General features: G+C 48.4%; 8 protein-coding genes across 8 annotated transcripts; 5 read left to right on the top strand and 3 right to left on the bottom strand.

Moving 5' to 3' along the window:
• Positions 1-114: 114 nt before the first annotated feature.
• ASPWEDRAFT_102643 (putative AMP-binding enzyme) lies at positions 115-2,370 on the bottom strand (the record flags this gene model as incomplete). The annotated part of the gene is made up of 7 exons (XM_040827500.1): positions 115-254; positions 325-604; positions 672-1,718; positions 1,771-1,806; positions 1,874-2,021; positions 2,074-2,144; positions 2,215-2,370. 7 exons carry the CDS (start codon positions 2,368-2,370, stop codon positions 115-117), a joined length of 1,878 nt encoding a protein of 625 aa, XP_040695278.1.
• A 402-nt stretch (positions 2,371-2,772) lies between these two features.
• ASPWEDRAFT_35178 (SET domain protein) lies at positions 2,773-4,565 on the bottom strand. The gene has a single exon (XM_040834166.1). It carries the CDS (start codon positions 4,131-4,133, stop codon positions 2,949-2,951), a length of 1,185 nt encoding a protein of 394 aa, XP_040695277.1. The 5' UTR covers positions 4,134-4,565; the 3' UTR covers positions 2,773-2,948.
• A 270-nt stretch (positions 4,566-4,835) lies between these two features.
• ASPWEDRAFT_23675 (uncharacterized protein) lies at positions 4,836-7,564 on the top strand (the record flags this gene model as incomplete). The annotated part of the gene is made up of 7 exons (XM_040832516.1): positions 4,836-4,922; positions 4,986-5,054; positions 5,133-5,157; positions 5,231-5,377; positions 5,439-6,665; positions 6,718-7,157; positions 7,211-7,564. 7 exons carry the CDS (start codon positions 4,836-4,838, stop codon positions 7,562-7,564), a joined length of 2,349 nt encoding a protein of 782 aa, XP_040695276.1.
• A 180-nt stretch (positions 7,565-7,744) lies between these two features.
• On the bottom strand, positions 7,745-9,940 carry ASPWEDRAFT_23674 (Zn(II)2Cys6 transcription factor; the record flags this gene model as incomplete). The annotated part of the gene is made up of 5 exons (XM_040832515.1): positions 7,745-8,125; positions 8,182-8,476; positions 8,523-8,907; positions 8,953-9,632; positions 9,693-9,940. 5 exons carry the CDS (start codon positions 9,938-9,940, stop codon positions 7,745-7,747), a joined length of 1,989 nt encoding a protein of 662 aa, XP_040695275.1.
• A 254-nt stretch (positions 9,941-10,194) lies between these two features.
• Positions 10,195-11,745, top strand: ASPWEDRAFT_167610 (MFS transporter; the record flags this gene model as incomplete). Its single annotated transcript, XM_040830173.1, has 3 exons — positions 10,195-10,245; positions 10,293-10,682; positions 10,744-11,745. The coding sequence occupies 3 exons, from the start codon at positions 10,195-10,197 to the stop codon at positions 11,743-11,745; spliced, it is 1,443 nt and encodes a 480-aa protein (XP_040695274.1).
• Positions 11,746-12,580: 835 nt separating this feature from the next.
• Positions 12,581-13,648, top strand: ASPWEDRAFT_35173 (putative nuclear distribution protein RO10). The gene is made up of 2 exons (XM_040834165.1): positions 12,581-12,882; positions 12,946-13,648. The coding sequence occupies exons 1-2, from the start codon at positions 12,651-12,653 to the stop codon at positions 13,350-13,352; spliced, it is 639 nt and encodes a 212-aa protein (XP_040695273.1). The 5' UTR covers positions 12,581-12,650; the 3' UTR covers positions 13,353-13,648.
• Positions 13,649-14,564: 916 nt separating this feature from the next.
• sho1 (osmosensor SHO1) lies at positions 14,565-16,269 on the top strand. The gene is made up of 4 exons (XM_040833027.1): positions 14,565-15,020; positions 15,083-15,238; positions 15,291-15,413; positions 15,469-16,269. Exons 1-4 carry the CDS (start codon positions 14,883-14,885, stop codon positions 15,988-15,990), a joined length of 939 nt encoding a protein of 312 aa, XP_040695272.1. The 5' UTR covers positions 14,565-14,882; the 3' UTR covers positions 15,991-16,269.
• A 915-nt stretch (positions 16,270-17,184) lies between these two features.
• ASPWEDRAFT_99373 (PQ-loop repeat-containing protein) lies at positions 17,185-18,396 on the top strand (the record flags this gene model as incomplete). The annotated part of the gene is made up of 8 exons (XM_040839660.1): positions 17,185-17,341; positions 17,394-17,428; positions 17,492-17,577; positions 17,599-17,659; positions 17,769-17,898; positions 17,952-18,008; positions 18,060-18,108; positions 18,156-18,396. 8 exons carry the CDS (start codon positions 17,185-17,187, stop codon positions 18,394-18,396), a joined length of 816 nt encoding a protein of 271 aa, XP_040695271.1.
• Between the last annotated feature and the right edge of the window lie 1,137 nt (positions 18,397-19,533).

The following is a 19,533-nucleotide window of genomic DNA, read 5'->3' as shown; positions in this document are numbered from 1 at the left end:
GCCTGCTTTTCTTGATCACTTAAAATAGGCCGGAAAATGGCTTTATATTGGATTCAAAGTCGGGATACTAAATAGTAACGCTAGATATCATCACCATCATTATACCATATGAATTTACTGCAAAGTCGGATAGGGGCCGTTCCCTTCATTCAGGGTTTTGACTGCACAATCCTTGAGTTTGAATTTCTGAATCTTGCCACTTGCAGTCTTGGGGAATGAGTCTGTTGGTGGGAGGAAGAAGACGTATTTCGGGACTATATATGCGTGTTGTTAGTGACTCTAGCCTAGAAGAGTATTTAGAACATAACTAATTGAGAAACTTACCAAGATGATGGCTCAATCGCTCATCAACCCATTTCTTGATCTGCTCATCGGTCATCGTCTTCGGGTCAAGATCCCGAGTAATCACAAAAGCAGCAACAACCTCTCCGTATCTTTCATCCGGGACACCGACAACAGATACATCTGCCACACCGGGATGGGCTAGAAGGCAGTTCTCGATTTCCAGTGGGTGGATGTTTTCTCCGCCGCGGATTATGAGGTCTTTGATTCGGCCTGTGATGGAAATGTATCCGTCGGGTGAGAGGGATGCTTCGTCTCCGGTCTGGTTTGGGCGTTAAGTGTTAACGGGGTTGTTATTTTTTGTTTTGTTTCTTGGGGTATCAACTTACATGCATCCAGACCTTTCCATCAGCGTCGGGGATCATAACTTCGGCTGTCTTATCGGCGTCGTCCCAGTATCCCTTCATTAGAAGGTATCCGCTCACTGCCAGCTCACCTCGTGTGCCAATGGGGAGAATTTTTGATTTATCAGCTGGGTCAACAACCTTGGCCTCGACATGTGGCATCAATCTGCCCACAGTGTTGACCCGCTTATCGATTGGGTCATCTGTCGTAGTCATGGCGGAAACGGGACTCGTCTCGGTCATGCCATAGCAGATTGTCAATTCAGTGAGGTTCAGTACTTTGTGTAGTCTCTTCATGAGCTCTGCGGGGATAGTGCTACCGGCTGCGATCCCGGTGCGCAGGTGTTGGAATCCCTCATGTGAGACCTCGCCACTCTGTATGAGACCAAGCTGCTCGAGGAACATCGTGGGGACTCCGTAAAGTGCTGTGCACTTCTCCTCCTGCACTGCTTGTAGAGCAGCCTTTGCATTGAATGACTCTGCCGGGAAAACGATGGCTGAGCCGTGGGTTGCCGTCGCCATGTATCCCAATACACAGCCGAAGCAATGAAAGAGTGGCGGTGGACAGCAGACGATATCCTCCGGCGTGAGACGCATTCGATCACCGATATGAGAACCGTTATTCACGATGGATCTGTGACTTAGACATGCTGCTTTGGGCATGGCAGTTGTCCCTGATGTAAACTGGATATTCACGATATCATGTGGAGAGAGGTTGCGAGGCGATAATGGGAGACCATCTGCGGTGAGTTCTGACATGATTAATGAATATGGAGTAAGAGATCGATAACCAGAGGCGTCGACGCGGCCAGATGAGTTGTCGATGTAGATGACTTTTTTCAGCGTGGGAATCAATTCAGACTCTAAAGTAGAGCTGGAGAGGTCCTGCACGAGATGCTTGAGGAGTGGGATGTTATTTCGAGGTTCTTTTCGTGGTAAGTTGGATTCCGAGCTGATGATCAGATGGCTAGCACCGAGGTGGCTAAGAGCAGCGACTACTTGGTTTGCATTGAAGGACAAGTTGATCGGTACCTGAATAGCCCAGTTAGAGACTTTGATGCCATACAGATGATCGAGAACGTACCAGAATAGCCCCCAGCTTGAACAATGCGTAGGTCGCCTAGAAGATGTAAGCTATCTCAAAAGCCAAACCCTTCAATATTATTGAAAGGGTATCGAGTCCCTACAATAGCGTATTCAATGGAATTCCCCAGCATGACACCGACTCTATCGCCAGTCCGCACTCCCTGCGACTCCAAGCCCCGTGCCATGGCATTGCTTTTGGCATCTAAAGAGGCATAGGTCAATCTGTCGTTCTGATGCTTGGATATAACTCTGTATGATGAATGATTAGTAGATGAAGATGTTTGATTGAGGAGTAACGCACGCTGCCCGATCTCCATATTGCTTAACAATAGTGGCAAAGTGATCTCCAACGGTGGATTCAATCAAAGGAGGCTATAAAGAAGAATAAAAGGGATCATCAGTCTCGAGTGGAGATATAATTCCGTATCTTATGAATCCCCACCTCTGATGGACCACGAGCATAGCTCTCTGTTAACAATCCTCTCCGTATAACATGGCCCTTGGACGGTAAACGTCTCGACGCAAGACTAGCTGCTGGATTCGGTCGTCTTGCAGGGCCACTTGTGATCCCCACGCGGTAAATGGAATTCCCTCGCATGGCTTTCGAGCTTCTCCGTGTAACTTTGATGTAGTGTGAACTCAGTCAAGACATGAGGTGGTGGAATGCGAGATCTCTTTATGTCACCCCTTGCGTCCGAGTGGACTCGTGCTACAAAATACTGAAGAAGTATGCTACTTCTGCAGTGGATATTGAGATTTGATGCGTGAAAGAAAGCCTCCAATAGCTGCGATAGAGGAAGATGGTCATCAAGGATTGTGACTGGGGGAGAGAAGTCGACGTGGGAGCTTTTTTCCCCGCATCTGCTGAGCTGCAAGCAGTGCGGGGTTGGGATATTTTGGGAACAGCGAGCTGATTCAAAATTCAGCCATTTGCTGCTTGAAAATTGTTTCAGTCCTGCATTGTTCGGTAATTATTTGATGCAAGAGCTCAATTTGCTCAGTTAATTTATTTGTTGGGTTGGTTTGTGAATAGCTTCATTTTCAACATGGACCATCATCAACCATATCTAAGTACAGATAAAACATAAATCCAGATACTCCATACATCATTATCAATTGACAAACATAAAATAAAAGATTAAGAACACTTTCCTTCAAACAGACAGTGCATTATTCTTAAAAGTCAGGGCAATTAGGCGCCCGACAAGCACACCTTCGGTTTCTCCAATAGCCATATCCATAATCAATGGTGATTTCTTCAAAAATCGATATGTCCCGGAGCGTCTCCACAGTCATCATCGTTCGCTTTCCGATCGTTCTCTTCCTGAACACGGTTGACGGGTTGCATGAATGGTTGATAAAACGAGTCCAATTTCCGAGGTGCTTGGGCGAGATCACACAATGCTTTTTGGGACTGGATTTCGATTCGTGCAAGAGAGAGTACTCGGGGTCACCATCGTATCCATTTGGGTAGAGCTCCCCAATAAATTCATCGAGAATACATCCCTTCTTGAAATTGCCCAGGGCTCGTACACCGACGCCTTTGTACTGGTACTCACTGAGCTCCACCAACGATGCTGCCGACGCGGTTATTGTGCACGAACAGATTTCCTTCGAAAAACATAGATCACAGCACCCGTCGTCCTTGGTACGGATTGTCGGATCCTCCTCGCCATTCCATTTCTTTGGGTCGAAGATGCAGCTTTTGACAGGCACTTGAGCCACCCCTTCATAGGTCGGAACTTTGAGAAAGCCAGTCGATGCCTGGTAGAACAAGTGTGGGTTGCCTACGGCTAGATTCCGAAGTGGCTCCGATGCCTGGCGAACCGCCGGTAGGTGTTTGGCATTTCTCAACAGCAAGTCACGGAATTCCAACGCTCGTGTTCGAGCGAATAGGTTGAGACTTGTGCGGTTTATCCAGATCATCTCAATTAGCTCCTCCCATACCTCGAAATCCTCTCTGCGTGCCAGACGGAATCCACTCGAGTATGCACAGATGGCAAGTGTCCGCCAGTCAAGTCTTTTAAGAAAGGCATCGATGTACTTTTGCTGGTGGTTAAGTTGTTCCCCTTCAGATGAGGAGCCTACCTCGTTAACTTTTTGCATGACAGCCTCGTCAACCAGTTTGATGGCTTCGTTGGATTCGAAACAATAGCGGACTATGTCGGGTGACTCTGGGTCATTCTTGACATTGTTTTGGTTCACACAAATGGCATTGATGTCAAAGTAAATGGCTGCCATTATTTTCCTAGCAAAATTGCGCGCCTCGCTGATTGTCCTATATGGCCTCCTGTAGATTGGTGGCGTGCACCTAGGGCAATCAAGCCTGAAGTCATCGAAGTCTCGCTTGCGGGGATTCATGTTATTCTGAAATCAAAGAAAACAGTATAGATTAAGAGAAAGAAAGGACGCGGGACAAAGCTTTTCAGAGTTTGGATAAAGTGACTTTTGGAATTTTCAGTAACCCTGAAAGACTGTCTGGTACACTCGAGGCTTTAAATATCCCACATCTTGCTGATGTAGTAAATCAAGCAGGCATGGTCTGACATAGATGCCTATATATAGCACAGTTTCTTCATCTTGCTGTCTTTCAGGTTGTGAAAAATTTTTCCTATAGCCATTCTTTGTTAGTTCTTTGAACATTGCTGGCTTTGAGCCATTCACAGCTGACATGTTTTCATTCAGGTCAGCTTTGATGCTATTATTAGTCGCTGCGCAATAGAAACCAGTGTAAGTGTAGAGCAAACAACGGCAAGTTCCATGTCACCAGCGGGAGCCCATGGTTGGGCAATGGAAATCTCCGTATGTGGACAAGAGATGAAGCCAAAGTGAAGGAAGATGCAGGTGGAGCAGCGGATGGCTTGGCGTGCGGATGTCATGTGGCGGGGAAGCTCGGCGGGTTCAGGACAGACAACCACCATCTTGCGCTTTCCATGAAGGACCGGGGCCTCGATTGTCTATCTGCTTGAGCTAGAATATCGCGGCTGCTTGATTCGTGTCGAAACCACTTCCTTTACCTTTTGATCCGCACTGCGCTGTTGGGAAGAGGTGGAGCGCCCCGAGATGACTTCCGAACCGACAGAGGAAGCTATCACGAACTTCGTTAGCTTCACCAGCACTTCGCGGGAGCAGGCGATCAGCTTTCTCAAGGTATGATGCGATTGAACGACTCTATCCTTTCGTTCAGGCTAACATAGAGCTTGTCATAACTAGGCAAACGACCTCAACTCGAATAAAGCTATCAACGCCTACTTCGAAGATCCGACAGGCCCTCAGACACAGGTGAACTTCTGGTGATATACTTGGTTTACGGGGAATTAGTGACTGATTCAACCCTTTGGTGTTTTTTTCTCAGTACAGACGACCAGCTATCAAAATGACCCAGGTATGTCCGATGCAGCTACCCCTCCTTGGTTGAAGGCTATTAGGTGGGATTTACTGACGGCTCTCCTTGTCAGCTTTCAAAATCGAACATTCAGATCCGGTGGCTAGTGCGGCTTCAGCTGCCCCTCCTTCGCGCCCACCGTCCAGATTGAACCTGAACGATCCAGCGAAAACAACTCAGCAACAGGGTGGAGTTGAAGCGTCCGCACCAAGCACGAAGGGTGAGGAGGTCGTTGGCACAAACATTGCTGGAACCTGCTAACTTGATGGACAAATATACAGCAGATAACAAACAAGGCTTGACACTGGCAGAACGTGAGGAACGCGAACTTCAACAAGCAGTAGCCATGTCATTAAACCCGAACCTTGGGCAGCAGGAGACCGGGGTCACAGGCACGGGTCAATCGAGCTTTGGAAAGGCCACTCGCGATAACTATGACGACGGTGAATGGGCCATGACTTTATTCGACTCCAGTGCCCGAGAAATTATTATCAGTCCAGACCCGGGGGAGCGAAAGAGGGTGGATAACGAGCCCGCGTTTATTCGCCCATCACAAGATAGCCTGCATCTGGGAGGACTTTTGACGATTCTCCATTCAATTCCCCTGGCCAGGGAGGCTCTTTTGCTACGGAATCGGGTTCTCTCTGACTACGGTCATGACTCGCAGTGGTGGAATGGACAGCCAATCAATCTTCCGAAAATCGTGACTATCCAAGACGCGCAGGATGGCGACACGGACTGGGATGATATTCTCCATGAGACTCAGAGACTTATTGCATTCTTAGACTCTACAGATCGAGCTTTCGGCAGTAGCGATGCTCTGGCAAGTCTCAAAAGTATGTCCACCTTCAGCTCCGAAGGAAGTATCGGCAAATTTTTAGAATCATGGCAAGAATCTGCCGTTCGAGCAGACCCGGAAAATCAGCTGGCGACTATTTTCCAATCAAAGGCGCTTAAAAGGCCACTTTCAGTGTACGATGAACCGGTTGAAAAAGAATTTTCCAACCTTGAAGCCTTTGTCGAACCTGAACACGGTCAAACGCTCTACGATGTCCTGGATCGAACTATGTGGTCAGACAGGCCCGGTGAAGAGCTTGACGATGTGTGGTTAGAACATATTGCTGAGGTTTTTACTATCAAGTTGGAGGGTTCGACCCAGTCTGTTGACGTGAAAATTCCCGCCGTCTTCTACCCGGATCGATATCTCGCCAGCTGCAGAGATCTTGCCCGTGATTTCCGTACGCAGAGACTTCAAATCTTTGATGAAGTCTATAAAATGGAAAGGCTCATGAACCACTTCAATGTTTCGAAATCTGCTGTTATCCGAGGACTTACGTCCAAGGAGATTTTGGAAAAGGCTGCTGCTGCTGCTCCTTTACTCCTACCAAAAAGCGTTGCCAACGGAGCAAATGGATTATCCCTGACCCCTGAGGAATCTACTGCGGAGGCTCAACGATTGGCAAATGAGTTGAAAACGGTATCTGACAAAATCGAAGCCAAGTTAAAGGGTAGGGATCACCTTATATCGATTCGCGTTCTCGCTAACACTGAACTGTGCAGAATTGGAACTTAGAAAGCAAAGTGCCATGGAAACTCTTCGGGGATATTCCAAGATGCTTACCGAGCCTTCAACTTCTCCAGCGGAACCTCCTCATCATGCGTACACTCTCCGTGGTGTATGCACCGAGCCGCATGTGACCTATGTTCTGAGACGCCGTGGTGCGGACGGTGCTGAAGATGCGATGGATACAGCAGAGAATGAATGGCAATGGTGGCGTATCAGCTTTTCGACAGACGATGCAAAGACACGACAGGCAGAATCGAACACATCTAGCAGCTCGGCGTCCAAAAACGCAGACGTCATCGGCTACACTGCACGCAAAGTCCGGGAAGTTGAGGTCCTTCGAGCGGCCCGTGAAGAGTCAAACACAGCGTTGCTTGTCTACGCAAATAACAATGCACTGGGCGTTCAAGAAGAGCCGATTCCTCCTCAGCTTAAGGTAAAGCAGACTAGCCTTTTTTGGGGAATTGTTCTCCGCTAACACTCAACCAGAATTTTGTGGACATTGATAACCGATCATTCGAGGCCGAGTTTCAGGACGCAGAAGATTTTGGACACCAAGGGGAGGGCGGAAATTCGCAGGACGTAGGCTCTACAAACCCGGATCAGGGACTACCAAAGGCGGGTCCTGAGGTGCCTCCCCGCCCTAACGTGAACGTGTTTGATTATGAAGTTCGCTCTTTTGATGATGAAGAGAAATCAGGGCAAGAAATGGAGGAGAGAACCGGGGGAGGGTTGCTGAGCCACGGAGGTATGACGGCCACTGGACAGCCATCGGGGTCTGCAGGTCCTGACTGGGATGAGATTGGGGATGGGGAAACGAGTCATATTGAGCAGGCGAAGTGAATACCCACTTACGTCCTCGCCATTTAGCATTGGATGCACCTACAGTACATAATGATGATTGAGATGAGACGACGTTTTGTCGAATAATTTTCTGTGCTACTACTTACTGCTAATTAAGCTGGCTTTATACGGAGTAGTAAGCTTAACCAGTAATATCAAACAAGTCCTAAGTACTTCAATCTACAAAACCGAACCGTAGAAAAAATCAAACCTAGGATCTACAAGACCCCCCGCATCCCAGTCCACAAAGCTATTCAGATTAAACGTCGAGTCCAGGAACACATCATTTCGTTGAAGCCCGGCGTCCCCCTCCATTGGAGTAGAAGAAGACTGCTCAATGAGCTGATCGACAAGTTTCGTCAATTTTGCTTGCACCGTTTGCCCGAACTCAAAATGCCCAGTGCCCGGGGTGGTGGCCCAGCCAAGACAGGAGACAAAGAGAGTGAGCTCACGGATCGTTTCTGACCTGGGCAGTTGTTTAGCTGGGATGGGAAAGGTGGAGGGTTGGTGGAATAGTTCTGCGATGAGGACTTGGGCGGTTGGAAGGCCAAAGGGGAGGAGCTGTATATACCATTAGGCTCAAGATATGTCTCGGGACCAGAGGGTGGAGAACGTACCACGCCACTAAAGTTATTTCTGATTGTTCGGAGGCGCTCCCGCTGATCATTCAGCACGAGGATCGTGGACAGAATTTCCTTTGCTACATGGGCAAGGTCATTATTGCGTGGGGCGTGGAGAGGGTCTTGTGCTGTTAGTCGGTGTGTTAAGAAAAGAGAATACTGATACTCGAGGTAAAGGGAGAATAGTATCCAGATATCCTGGCAAGGCAGATGGCCATGCCACATATCCGGTGAGTATTTCATGTGCTGAGGACAGTAATCCCACATGGATTGGAGCTTCTCGATTATTTGGCTGGATCTATGTTAGCATGCAGAGGAGCATGTCCATCTCAACATACCTTGCTCGGGCTGGAATATTGGTTTTGTTGGTGCCGAGATGCAACTCGAGAATCTCTTCTCGAATAATAGAAAGAAGGAAGCGAAGATGGATATAGCTGACTGAAGGCGAATGGGATGAACGGAAGGTGGAGGAAAAGTTGTGGTCATTCATTTCATTGCTAAGATCTTCTGGGAGATCCAGGATGCAGTAGTGCCGGTTCAGAAAGGGTGGTCTGCCGATAATGGTGGCGAAGATCTTGTCCATAGTATAGACCATGGCAAAACATCTTCTGCGCCATTGATTGATGAAGTTGGGGTATTGCCGTTCAGGATTGCCCATCTGATGCATTCCATTTACGAAGATGCACGAGGAGAGCTCCCCAAACGATGAGCATAGCCATCGACCTAACTATGTTAGCCTGAAAGTAAGCCCCTTTGGGAGGTACATACTTGAATGTCCCCATCGCTGAGATGCAAGCAACATCTGGTTGTATTTAAGACAGACCATCAGCTCATTCACCAGTGGTAATTCGTTGCAGAGTAAGAGAACATGGTCTGTGATTTCAAGCATCTGCGCGCACAGCTCTCCCTTTGCGTATCCTTGCACCTCGGGCTCTGCAATCTGAACCAGACACACACTCGCCATGACCAGGACATTTCCAATCGTCTCCCACCTGACATTGTCCCCAGTAATCAAGTGGCAAAATTCCTCGAATGTCGTCGACTGGGCGATCGGCATTGGCTGGTATGAGTTCTCGAAGATGCGAACAACCGTGGGTACACACGTTATTTCATTGTCCACCGATTGCCCGTTGAATATGTCCGCGAGATGTTCAACTGCAGCCAGCATCAGACTCTCGGGGATAATCGACATGCGCCCTATGTTATACACGCGGCGAACAAGACTTTTCAGCAAAGCAAAGTGTGTCACAAGGAAGCTGGCGGCTTGGAGACCCAGATCGAGCTTTCTAGCCTCGATGGTCAATGCTGTCCGAGACACTTCTGTCATGCCACCAGCACGAGGTTGGTCTTTCTCATTGATCAGGGCTTGGTAGCTGGTGGGACCCAGGAAACCAGGGTTATCAAGAGGCGAGGAATCGATCATGATAGTCTGTTTCTGCCGCGGCCATCTGGTTGCAGCCAGTCAGCTGTCATGTTGTATACCCATGTTGACTCAAGGGGCTGCTCACGCTGTGTAACCCGCAGCATTACTTGATATCTTGGATGTCGTGCGCGGTTTCGCAATCGACTCGGACGTGACTCGAGCGATTCGAAACTTGCTTGTCATTGGTGCTGTCTTGTAGATACACACGGCGCCTTTTTGGACACAGCGGTTGCACTTTGGCACTGCATGATCGCACTTGACTTTGTGCTGCCGACATGTTTCGCAGGATGGTTGTCTTCCATTGCGACGGAGGGGATTGGACGAGTCGGGCATGAGGTCTATTCGATGTGAGTTGTTGCTGCCTTGGATTTGATGCTTGGATAGCAGAGGAATTCGGAGTTCGGACAAAAGTTACTGTATGCGGATTAGCCGCTAGACTATTTCTGGCGCCGGAATGGAATTGCCAAAACGGGTAATTATTTTTTATAGTGAGTATGTCAACTCCGATGTAGATATGAGTTTTTTGCCCTCGTCTTATAAGAACCAGTGATTGCAATGAATATTTCCAAGTGTCATACATGTCCAACATGGACCCCGAGAAAGGGAACACCGCCATGCAGCAAGGCAATCCCAAACTGGTATGAATGTCTCTTGCCATGCCTCTTCTCACCTTCTGACATGGCAGGTAACATGGGATGGCCCTGATGACCCCCTCAACGCCAAAAACTGGACAGCGAGTCGCAAATGGTCTGTCACCATCGTCGTCTCCTTCTACACTTTCGTTTCGGCCCTATCGTCCTCCATGGTGGCCCCTGCGCTGTCAACAATTGCAAAAGACTTTCATGTCAACAACGAAATCGAGTCCCAGATGATGCTGTCCGTCTTTGTCCTTGCGTATGCGGTTGGGCCTCTTTTTCTTGCCCCTCTCTCAGAGATATACGGACGAGTGATTGTGCTGCAGCTGTCCAATCTTTTCTTCCTTGTGTTCAATATTGCGTGCGCAGTGTGTCAGTCCAAAGGCCAGATGATTGCCTTTCGCTTCTTGTCAGGGCTTGGAGGCAGCGCACCAACGACGGTGAGAGGCGAAATAACAGATTAACTAAGTCAGTTTGGAATGGCTAATAGGGTATACCTAGATTGGAGGAGGAGTGCTCAGCGACTGTTTTACGGCAGAGCAACGGGGCAAATCCATGGCCATCTACAGTCTGGCACCCTTACTCGGACCGGCGGTTGGGCCCATCGCAGGAGGATTCATTACCCAGAATATCTCCTGGCGATGGATTTTCTACACCACTTCCATCTTTGACGGCCTTCTTCAGGCGGTTTCCTTGTTCACTTTGCATGAAACATATGGACCCAAGATCCTCAGCGACAAGGCCAAACTCCTTCGCAAAAGCACCGGTGATGCCGATTTCCACACAGAGTCTGACCAGCAGACCATCCTCGGGACTCTTCAAATATCCCTTATTCGCCCATTCCGGATGCTCGCCACACAGCCCATCATCCAGTTTCTGGCCGTCTACATGGCTTTCATATACGGCCTGATGTATCTGGTCTTGTCCACCTTCACCACCCTCTGGACCAGCCCAAACTACTACAACGAGAGCGTCGGCATCGGCTGCCTCAACTACATCGCCCTGGGCATCGGTTTCTGGGGCGGCTCCCAGATATGCGCTCCGCTCAACGACCGCATCTACCGCGCATTGGCGGCCACACGAAACGGCGTTGGCCAGCCCGAATTTCGAGTCCCGCTGCTTACTCTCTCTGCCATCCTAACTCCCATCGGCCTGTTTATCTACGGATGGACCGCACAAGAACACACACACTGGATCGGACCGGATATTGGCGCTTGCATAATTTCAATCGGAATCATCAGTGGGTTTCTGTGCGTCCAGACGTACGTGGTGGATGCGTACACAAAATACGCCGCTAGCGCATTGTCAGCGGTTGTTTTCCTGCGGTGTTTGGCTGGCTTTGGGTTTCCGCTCTTTGCACCGTACATGTATAATGCACTGCATTATGGATGGGGGAATAGCGTGCTGGGGTTTGTGGCGATTGGCATTGGCATTCCGGCGCCTCTTTTTCTATGGAGGTTTGGGCCGAAGCTGAGGGGCATGAGTACGTATGCGGCGGGCTGAATTAGTTTGATCCCACAGTTGCTATGCGAGCTCGGATGTGTGCCTCGTCTGTGATATTGTTAAATGCCCAGTACTGGCACAAAGCCACCTTTGGGGCGCTGGGGATCATTCAAGATGTCTCGGTCACCCATTGACTGTGTCTGAGTGCATCTATCGCTGGCTGACACACCATTCGGTCTTGAATAGGGAGCATAGTGACGCTCTGCTCGTCGGTGCTAGCAATCCATCGCGCTGGAGGACAACATGATGGGCCTGGAGAAGGGACCTCTTGCGGAGGATTTTGTGCAGGCCATGGACAAGGCGTGGAGTGTGATCCAGGAGCCTATTCGGAAATACTGGCACTGAGGGGGGAAATGACATATTTGGAGATGTTGAACATGTTTATATATTCATTTATTCCTTGGGACCGAGTTTGGCTTTATACCGAAACCACCAGCACAATCGATTGATTAGAAGTATCTTTATAAAGTGCATAGGTATTGAAGCCCACGGGGGCTCCCTCCCCAGTTCAAGCCAGACTTGCAGGTTTCGCAGCTCATGATGTACTTACTCTCTCAGGTGATTGAGTTGGTTTGAGGGGTCGGGAAACGAGTTTCTTCCCGAATACGAGTGGATTGCCGCTTCTGAAGTCCAACTTGTTTGTATAAGTTCTTTGGCAGATAGGCATGGATTTCAGCCCATGGCATGTAGATAGGGTGTAAATATTTATAATATAGAGGGAATATGCACCGAGTAAGAGTTCATCGAATCAAAGATTAGTTAAATGCTGGATTTATCTATCCAATCATGGGAACGACCCGTTACAACAAGAGATTTGCACTGTTTGCATCCCCGATTCTGGCCCATGTTGCCCGTACGTGGGACCTGTTCTGTTGAGCTACAACAATTGACAAAATATCTGGACAATGGCTCTCGAACAGGATGCGATAGCAGGAGCAACCGTTGAGCTTCTGGAGGCGCGTCTTCGCCGACTCACTTACCTTTTGACTGGGGACACACACTGGACGGGGGTTCCCACGCCGCCCGCAAAGCCGGAGACACTCGATGAGACGGTATCGCGACGACTGCTTCGACTGGAAAAGGAGCTCGAGAAGCTGAGCAGGAATATACCCGCCGTACGAGATGTGGTTCAACTTCGTGAGTCTTGCCATATCATACCTTATCATACCAAGGCAAATCACTAACATCCATCCCAACAAGACGACCGCTTCCCTGACCTCTTCCGCGCAACACCTACACAAAACACCCCCGAGAACCTAACGACCCAAAACCTCGCATCGATCGTATTATCCTACGCGTCCGCATTCCCCGAAACCGCCTCTCGGCTTACCTCGTTAAACGACCTTCCCATTCCCGACGCCCAGGCGTCGGCCTCTCTCATCCAGCTACAGCCGCAACTCGACCAACTGGCACAAACTCAGGAGGAGCAGGCGCAGGCGATTTCAGAACTTCGAATCCGGACTGCGCGGGTGCTGCAGCGTTGGTATGAGGTGGGATTGGTGGGTGAGGCAGAGTGTTGGGCTGAATGGGAGGGGAGATTGGAGGATGTCGAGAGGGAAGTGAAGCGAGAGGAGGTTGTGAGGGAGCGACGAGCGAAGGAACCTTGAAATATTTGTATTTGAAAGGGTGATGAGTTGTTATGACCTTGTCTTTTTGTTTTTGTTTTTTATCATATTGGGCGTCTGGATTGTTATGTTGAATATTGCATATTCGATACTATTTGTTTATTTGTCAGGGGTATTTTGCCACTGTACGGAGGCACCGCCGTAAACAGAACAGGTGACGTGTCTGTCAAAAACCATCATCGATAGAGTATTCCACGAGGGATCGCAGCATTCCATGACTTCATGTCCGAATGGATATAAGCAGAGGGATCGTCACTGTGCCACAATCACATCCAAGCGTCCCGCCCCGGTCGAAACGGGGCCAGAATCGCACGATGAATTGTTCTTATTTTTCCAGTGTCTTGCGTGTTGTGCCGGTTGAAAGCGGAGCCCAGCAGGACCCATTAATAGATCGCATTTTAATTTTAAGGCCCATGGGTCTGGTGTCTGACATTCCGACATGTTCTGTGTGTTTGTACAATAATTAATGAATTGTCTCTTGTTATTGGGAGGGATCAAATTTGAGCATCAGGGGTACTGCTATTCTTCCTCATCATCCGGATCATCATCCATCCATCAATAATAACATACTGTGTGCCTGGTTCATCCACGTCCCGATCATTTCAATCTCCACCAATTGGTCTCGAACCCTCCAGGGGGATACTGTTAATCAAAGAAGCCGTCCAACTCTCTCTCGCTCCACTGTGTGAAACCCGCCAAGTGTCTGCCTTCAGTCTTCTCCTCCCTCTCTTCCTCTCTCTTTCACTCTCTTCTTCTTTTCCCACCAACGTCTTTCTCTCCTTTTTCCGGCATTCCCACTGCCGCCCCAGATCGATCGGTTCTTCCATCGACTTTTCACTCGTTTCACCTCTTCGCTTCTTTTCATTCCATCCCATTTATTTTTTTTTTCTTCTTTTCCTCCAGCGTTTCATCTTCTCCAGCCTGGTGCTGTATTCTTCTTCTTCTTCTAACTCTGCAAGGGGCCCTCATCTTTGAGACAACTCTTTGCCTAGTCTCTCACTCTCACTAACAACTGTTGATTCTGGCTCCTACACCAGCCTCATTGTCATCCACTCGTTTCCCTTGATTGTTGTCTCACGGTATGATTCGCCTGCAAAGCCACCCCGTTTCTTAATTTAATTTGCCTTTTTCTTCTTTTTTTCTTTATTGTTGCAATTGCCCACATAATGTGACCCATCAATTCATCATCCTCCACGATCCTCTCCTGCGCGCGCAACTTCCACCCTTCCCATCTTCATCAACTAACGGCCTTTAGATCTATATCTGTTCTATTCATACATTCATTTTTTTGAGTCAACTCATCGATTTCTTCCGGAGATAAAAAGAAAAAGGAAAAAAGAATACAACGTCAATTCACCCAAGAACGAGGTCGAATTCCCCTGATACGATACCGCGGATCATCGGTCGTTGGATCAACACCCCCTCATCGCCGGACGGATATAGGAACAACACCTTCCTACATCAATCTATTTATATATCTTCTCTCGCGATCCAATTTGCAAATCATCCTTCATGGTGGCATACTCCGCCGGTTCACCTTCTCTTCACAAACCGAGTCCGTTTCCAGAGTCCCCTCGCAGAATGGCGCGCTTCAGAGCAAGCAACATCCTCGGCGACCCGTTCGCGCTCGCGACCATCTCTATCTCCATTGTAGGTGCCATGGTTCTTTTGGAGTGATTGTTCTGGCTACTAACCAGTGTCTCCGTGTTTAGTTGGCCTGGATCATCGCATTCATCGCATCCATCATTTCAGACATTAACACCAAATATCCCAACTATGCGTGGTGGGCGATCGCTTATATGTTTTGTGTCATTAGCGGCATTACAACTGTCATTGGTTCCGATACTGGCTTGGTTTACGGGGTCGCGGTATGGTTTTCATGGTTTTGCTGTGCTTGGGATGAATACTGACGGGCAACAGATTGTGGGCTATCTTGCAGCTGGTTTAGTGTTTACTACTCTTGCCGTGAACACTCTGGTCTACGAGCCGGCTTCTTCCTCTCAAGCTGCGGCAGCTGGCTTCATCCTTCTTTCCATGGTGATTGTAAGAGGCCCTTATTATCTCATTGTGTTTGTAGACTTGCTAACAGCGTATGCAGATTGTGTGGATCTTCTACTTTGGATCGTCCCCGCAAGCCTCTCACCGTGGATTCATCGACTCGTTCGCTCTCCACAAGGAACAGCAGCCCAGTTCGTACCGAAACAGCAGACCCATGTCGAGCGCCTTTGGACCTCGGGTTGACGCGACCCCGACACCGCAAATGTATACGTCCGCCCAGCTCAACGGCTTCGAAACCTCGTCCCCCGTGTCAGGATACCCTGGTGGTCTCCCTGGCGAAGAACAACGCAACTCATCTGTGCCCCGCTTTGGCAACCCAACGAACAACACTTTGCCCCCCAATCCTAACGGGGAAGTGGGAGAAGTCCCTCAGCCGACCGAGTACCCTTACCGAGCCAAGGCGATCTACTCATACGATGCCAACCCAGAAGACGCCAACGAGATCAGCTTCGCCAAGCATGAGATACTGGATGTGTCCGATGTAAGCGGAAGATGGTGGCAAGCAAGGAAAGCAACCGGAGACACCGGTATCGCTCCATCCAACTATTTGATTCTTCTGTGATCAAATTGAGGGCGTTACCTTCCGTGTTTCTCTTTCTTTCCTCCTTGTTTTTCGTCTGGTTGTCTTTCTTGCCATTTTGTCGCAAAATTTCTTTGATACCCTTTGCGCAGTATCTCGGTGCGATTCTGGTTTGCAAAATTATGTTATGTCCTGATGGCCCTGTTTGGATCTGATCTTTGCCTTTTTATTTGTGTATTCTTTTGATTGACTATATCTTTTTTATCTTCTTGGATCGAGCCCGGCGTCCGCCCGGTTATATCACATGGGTTGTGGGTTGTATCTGTTATCGTCGAGAGGGTATTCTCCTTCCCTCAGGCGGTTCAATGGTTGATTTTTTGTGTGAATTTTTTTGACTGGAAACGAGTGTTACTTTATTTTGTTATGTTGATTTATTGCGACTTTGACACGTGAACCGAACACGGCAGGTTGGATATTTATGATGGGCTGTGATGAGAAGTGGTCTTCTGTATGTACATGTATCGCATGCCTTGCAAATTCATGACCAGTCTTAGAAATGGTGTCAATTCAGTGTCATTATCTTACATACAATTGCTTTATCTATCTAAAGACTTGAATCAAATAGTTTATTGTATAAAGCACTGTGGGAAGACATGCTGGCGCCACGTGTGTGCAAAATGCCCCGTGCCACCTCGGAGAATTTCCATCTTCAAACGGGCAGACAAAAGAAAAGAAAAGAATCAAAATTACCAAAGAAAAAAGGCAGACACAAATCCAAAGTTGGCTACAATAGCTTGAATTAATGAAGCTTTTACAAGCCCAGCCAAGAACATCCCTCTCTAGGTATCTATCTATGCAATAGATAGTGTCTCTCCATCCGTTTACCTGTCTAGTACTAGTTCAGAGTTCTTCACCTTCCAATAACGATGACGATTTCTTGCCGCCAGAACCACAAAAGGTGGGTATTGGGATTTTCTAGTTGGTCTTCTGTATCTGGACATGATGGGATCTTCAATTTCGAGTCCAGGGTTTTTGGTCTGGGATGTTAGGCGAGGTAGTTTTCTTGCTTGCTTTTGCTTCTTCTTTTTCTTCTCATTTTACTCTTGGCTCTGCTTTTCTGCTACACTACTTGGTGGATTTGGCTTCCCCGCTTAATATCAAGGGTCTTAACTCTGCGAAATACAAATGATTGAGCTTTGACCTATACCTAAGTACTGACCCTCATAATACGATATCATGTCCGGAGATGGAAACGTAACCGTGGCATCCAATGTCCTGGGTACAATCGGGACAGTGCTTTGGTGCGTCCAATTAATACCACAGATATGGTTTAACTGGCGACGCAAGAACACGGATGGATTTCCGCCGTTGATGATGTTTTTGTGGGCTTCTTGTGTGTATACCCATTCCACTTATGGCGTGTGTGCTGATGCTGGTGGTGACAGGTGCTGTTCCGATGGGGGCGTATTTGATTCTTCAGGTTAGTCTTTTTAATGTTTTATGCCTGCTTGGTTGGTTGTGGTGTTGACGTGAGGTTGTCTAGGAAGTGAATATACCGCTTCAAATACAGCCGCAGATATTCGGGTTCTTTTCTCTGGTGAGCTTGGGTCAGATTTTATACTATAATCAGTAAGTCGGATTTCGTGGTAGTATTGGTATGAGGGTGTTGATATCGTCTAGTAATTATAGCCTTGTAAAGGTGTTAGCAGTCGTGCTGGGCACGAGTGCTTTGTTTGGTGGGATTGAGGCATTGCTTATTCTCACGCTGAGGGTTCGTTCTATTCTGGATTCGGTTGGGATGAAGCTAACAATGTATGTAGATTCCATATAATAAAGGTGTGACATGGCCAGATATAGTGGTTGGCGTGGTTGCGACGGTTCTGTTGGCATCGGGATTGATACCGCCATATTTCGAGCTGAGGAAAAGAGACGGACGGGTGATTGGGATTAGTGAGTTTGATCAACTGGATATGTAGATGGATATGTCTTGCTGACGGACTCAGATTGGGTTTTCTTGTCCATTGATACGTTTGGGGGATTGTTTTCTCTCTTTGCGTTGGGTATGGTTCCGTCTCTAGTCTAGTCTGTTGGTTCTGGCTGACCGTATGAAGCTGCACAGGGCTCGTTTGATATTCTAGGGGGTATCATGTATATCGTTGTGTAAGTGCTGCAGTATCCTCCATTTGGAACAAGCTGACCTCTATTAGGGTCGTTCTAGAGTTTGGAATCTACGCCAGCCACATCATCTGGCGAATCCGGTATCGAAAACTGCGCAAGGAGGCCAAGGCAGCTGGAAAAACCATTGACGAGATGCTTGAGGATGGAAATGATGCGGTGGAGGCGTCGACGAATGATGCTGAAAAGGGTGTTGTTACTACTCAGCCGGACGATCTGGAGAGTCAACGGCAAAGAGACGAACGACGATCATCTGGGGGGAATACCGGTTAATAAATAGTAATGCCTGAGGATTGAGAACAAACAAATTACACCAGATTAAGATGGAATAGACCAACTGTATTATAAATAGACGGCGATGGAGAGTACGCAATTCATTTGGAATCTGATGGTTGAGGATGGATGTCAACCGCCTGGGCAAGCAATGCAGAACTAATGCAGCTGGAGGATTCACAATGGGCAGCAAAGCAACAGGGATGGCGCATGTGCGATTCAGGTCTAAGTTGACGATGAGTTGGTGACTTGGTGGTGGTGAGGATGTCTAGTGGGACTGGTCGTCTCGTTCTCCTCTTATCGCAGCGAACTCCGTCCGGCCCAAGCGTTGGTTTCGGCTTCCCCTCAAAGCGAACTGGTGATGCTGCTTGTTGCCCTGTTATCCCCATCTTTCTGTTCGTCCTGTCCGTTCGGGAGATCTGCTGCTGTTTTGCTTTTGTTTCTGCTTTCTTAATTCTTGCTTACTGTCTGTCTGTCTATCTTTCTCCTTTTTTTCGTCTTTTGTGGTTCCATCTCTCTTTCTTTTCCTTTTGTTTTTCCTTTCTTTCTGAGCAGACAGCCCCTCTCTTGGATAATTTACTGAGCTGTTCTCACCGTCCCCTGCGAAGCTGCACAAGGTGGTTGGCTTCATCTACGAATAGAAAACCATCCTCCATCTCACGCCGCGTGGATTTCCTCGAGCTTTCGTCGACTTGTTGGTCTAGCGGGACGCTCTCAGGAGGTTGTTACCGACGATGTGGTGACCAGCGCTGTTCCCTTTATTTTCTCCTTTCTTTTTTTCCTCTTCCTATTTTTTCTTTCTGTCTGTCCTTCTTTTCTTTGTCAAAATGCACGATCACCTGTCTCGTCTGTTGATGAAGGCAAAGCTGCTCCGGCGATCGTCGACCTCTTCGGTTCCTCAGGCTGTCAAGGCGGGCACGAGGGCGGATCCGCGTCCCAGCTCCAACTCCCAGCAATCTTCCTCTCCGCACTTCTTTGCCCCCGACGAGGCAGAAATCAAGCCCCGCGCCTACAGCACCGTCTCGTCCTTGCCTGTCGACCATCTCAGCTCGCCCGAAGAGATCGCTGGCCCTGCGACGGGTTCCTCTACGGATCAGGGGCTATCTTACTTTAGCCAGCTCGACCACGGGCCGCCAG

The sequence above is a fragment of the Aspergillus wentii genome, assembly GCF_001890725.1.
Source record: "Aspergillus wentii DTO 134E9 unplaced genomic scaffold ASPWEscaffold_1, whole genome shotgun sequence".
In the NCBI taxonomy this organism is placed as follows: domain Eukaryota; kingdom Fungi; phylum Ascomycota; class Eurotiomycetes; order Eurotiales; family Aspergillaceae; genus Aspergillus; species Aspergillus wentii.
This window is presented reverse-complemented; position numbering and strand designations above follow the sequence as displayed.

What these genes read in the sequence shown, in the direction of transcription:
- ASPWEDRAFT_35178 (XM_040834166.1), bottom strand. Translation starts at nt 4,133, where the DNA reads ATGAATCCCCGCAAGCGAGACTTCGATGACTTCAGGCTTGATTGCCCT.
- ASPWEDRAFT_35173 (XM_040834165.1), top strand. Translation starts at nt 12,651, where the DNA reads ATGGCTCTCGAACAGGATGCGATAGCAGGAGCAACCGTTGAGCTTCTG. An exon ending in ACGAGATGTGGTTCAACTTC is followed by an intron (nt 12,883 to 12,945) that starts GTGAGTCTTGCC and finishes CATCCCAACAAG; the next exon opens with ACGACCGCTTCCCTGACCTC.
- sho1 (XM_040833027.1), top strand. Translation starts at nt 14,883, where the DNA reads ATGGTGGCATACTCCGCCGGTTCACCTTCTCTTCACAAACCGAGTCCG. An exon ending in CGACCATCTCTATCTCCATT is followed by an intron (nt 15,021 to 15,082) that starts GTAGGTGCCATG and finishes CTCCGTGTTTAG; the next exon opens with TTGGCCTGGATCATCGCATT. An exon ending in TCCTTCTTTCCATGGTGATT is followed by an intron (nt 15,414 to 15,468) that starts GTAAGAGGCCCT and finishes CAGCGTATGCAG; the next exon opens with ATTGTGTGGATCTTCTACTT.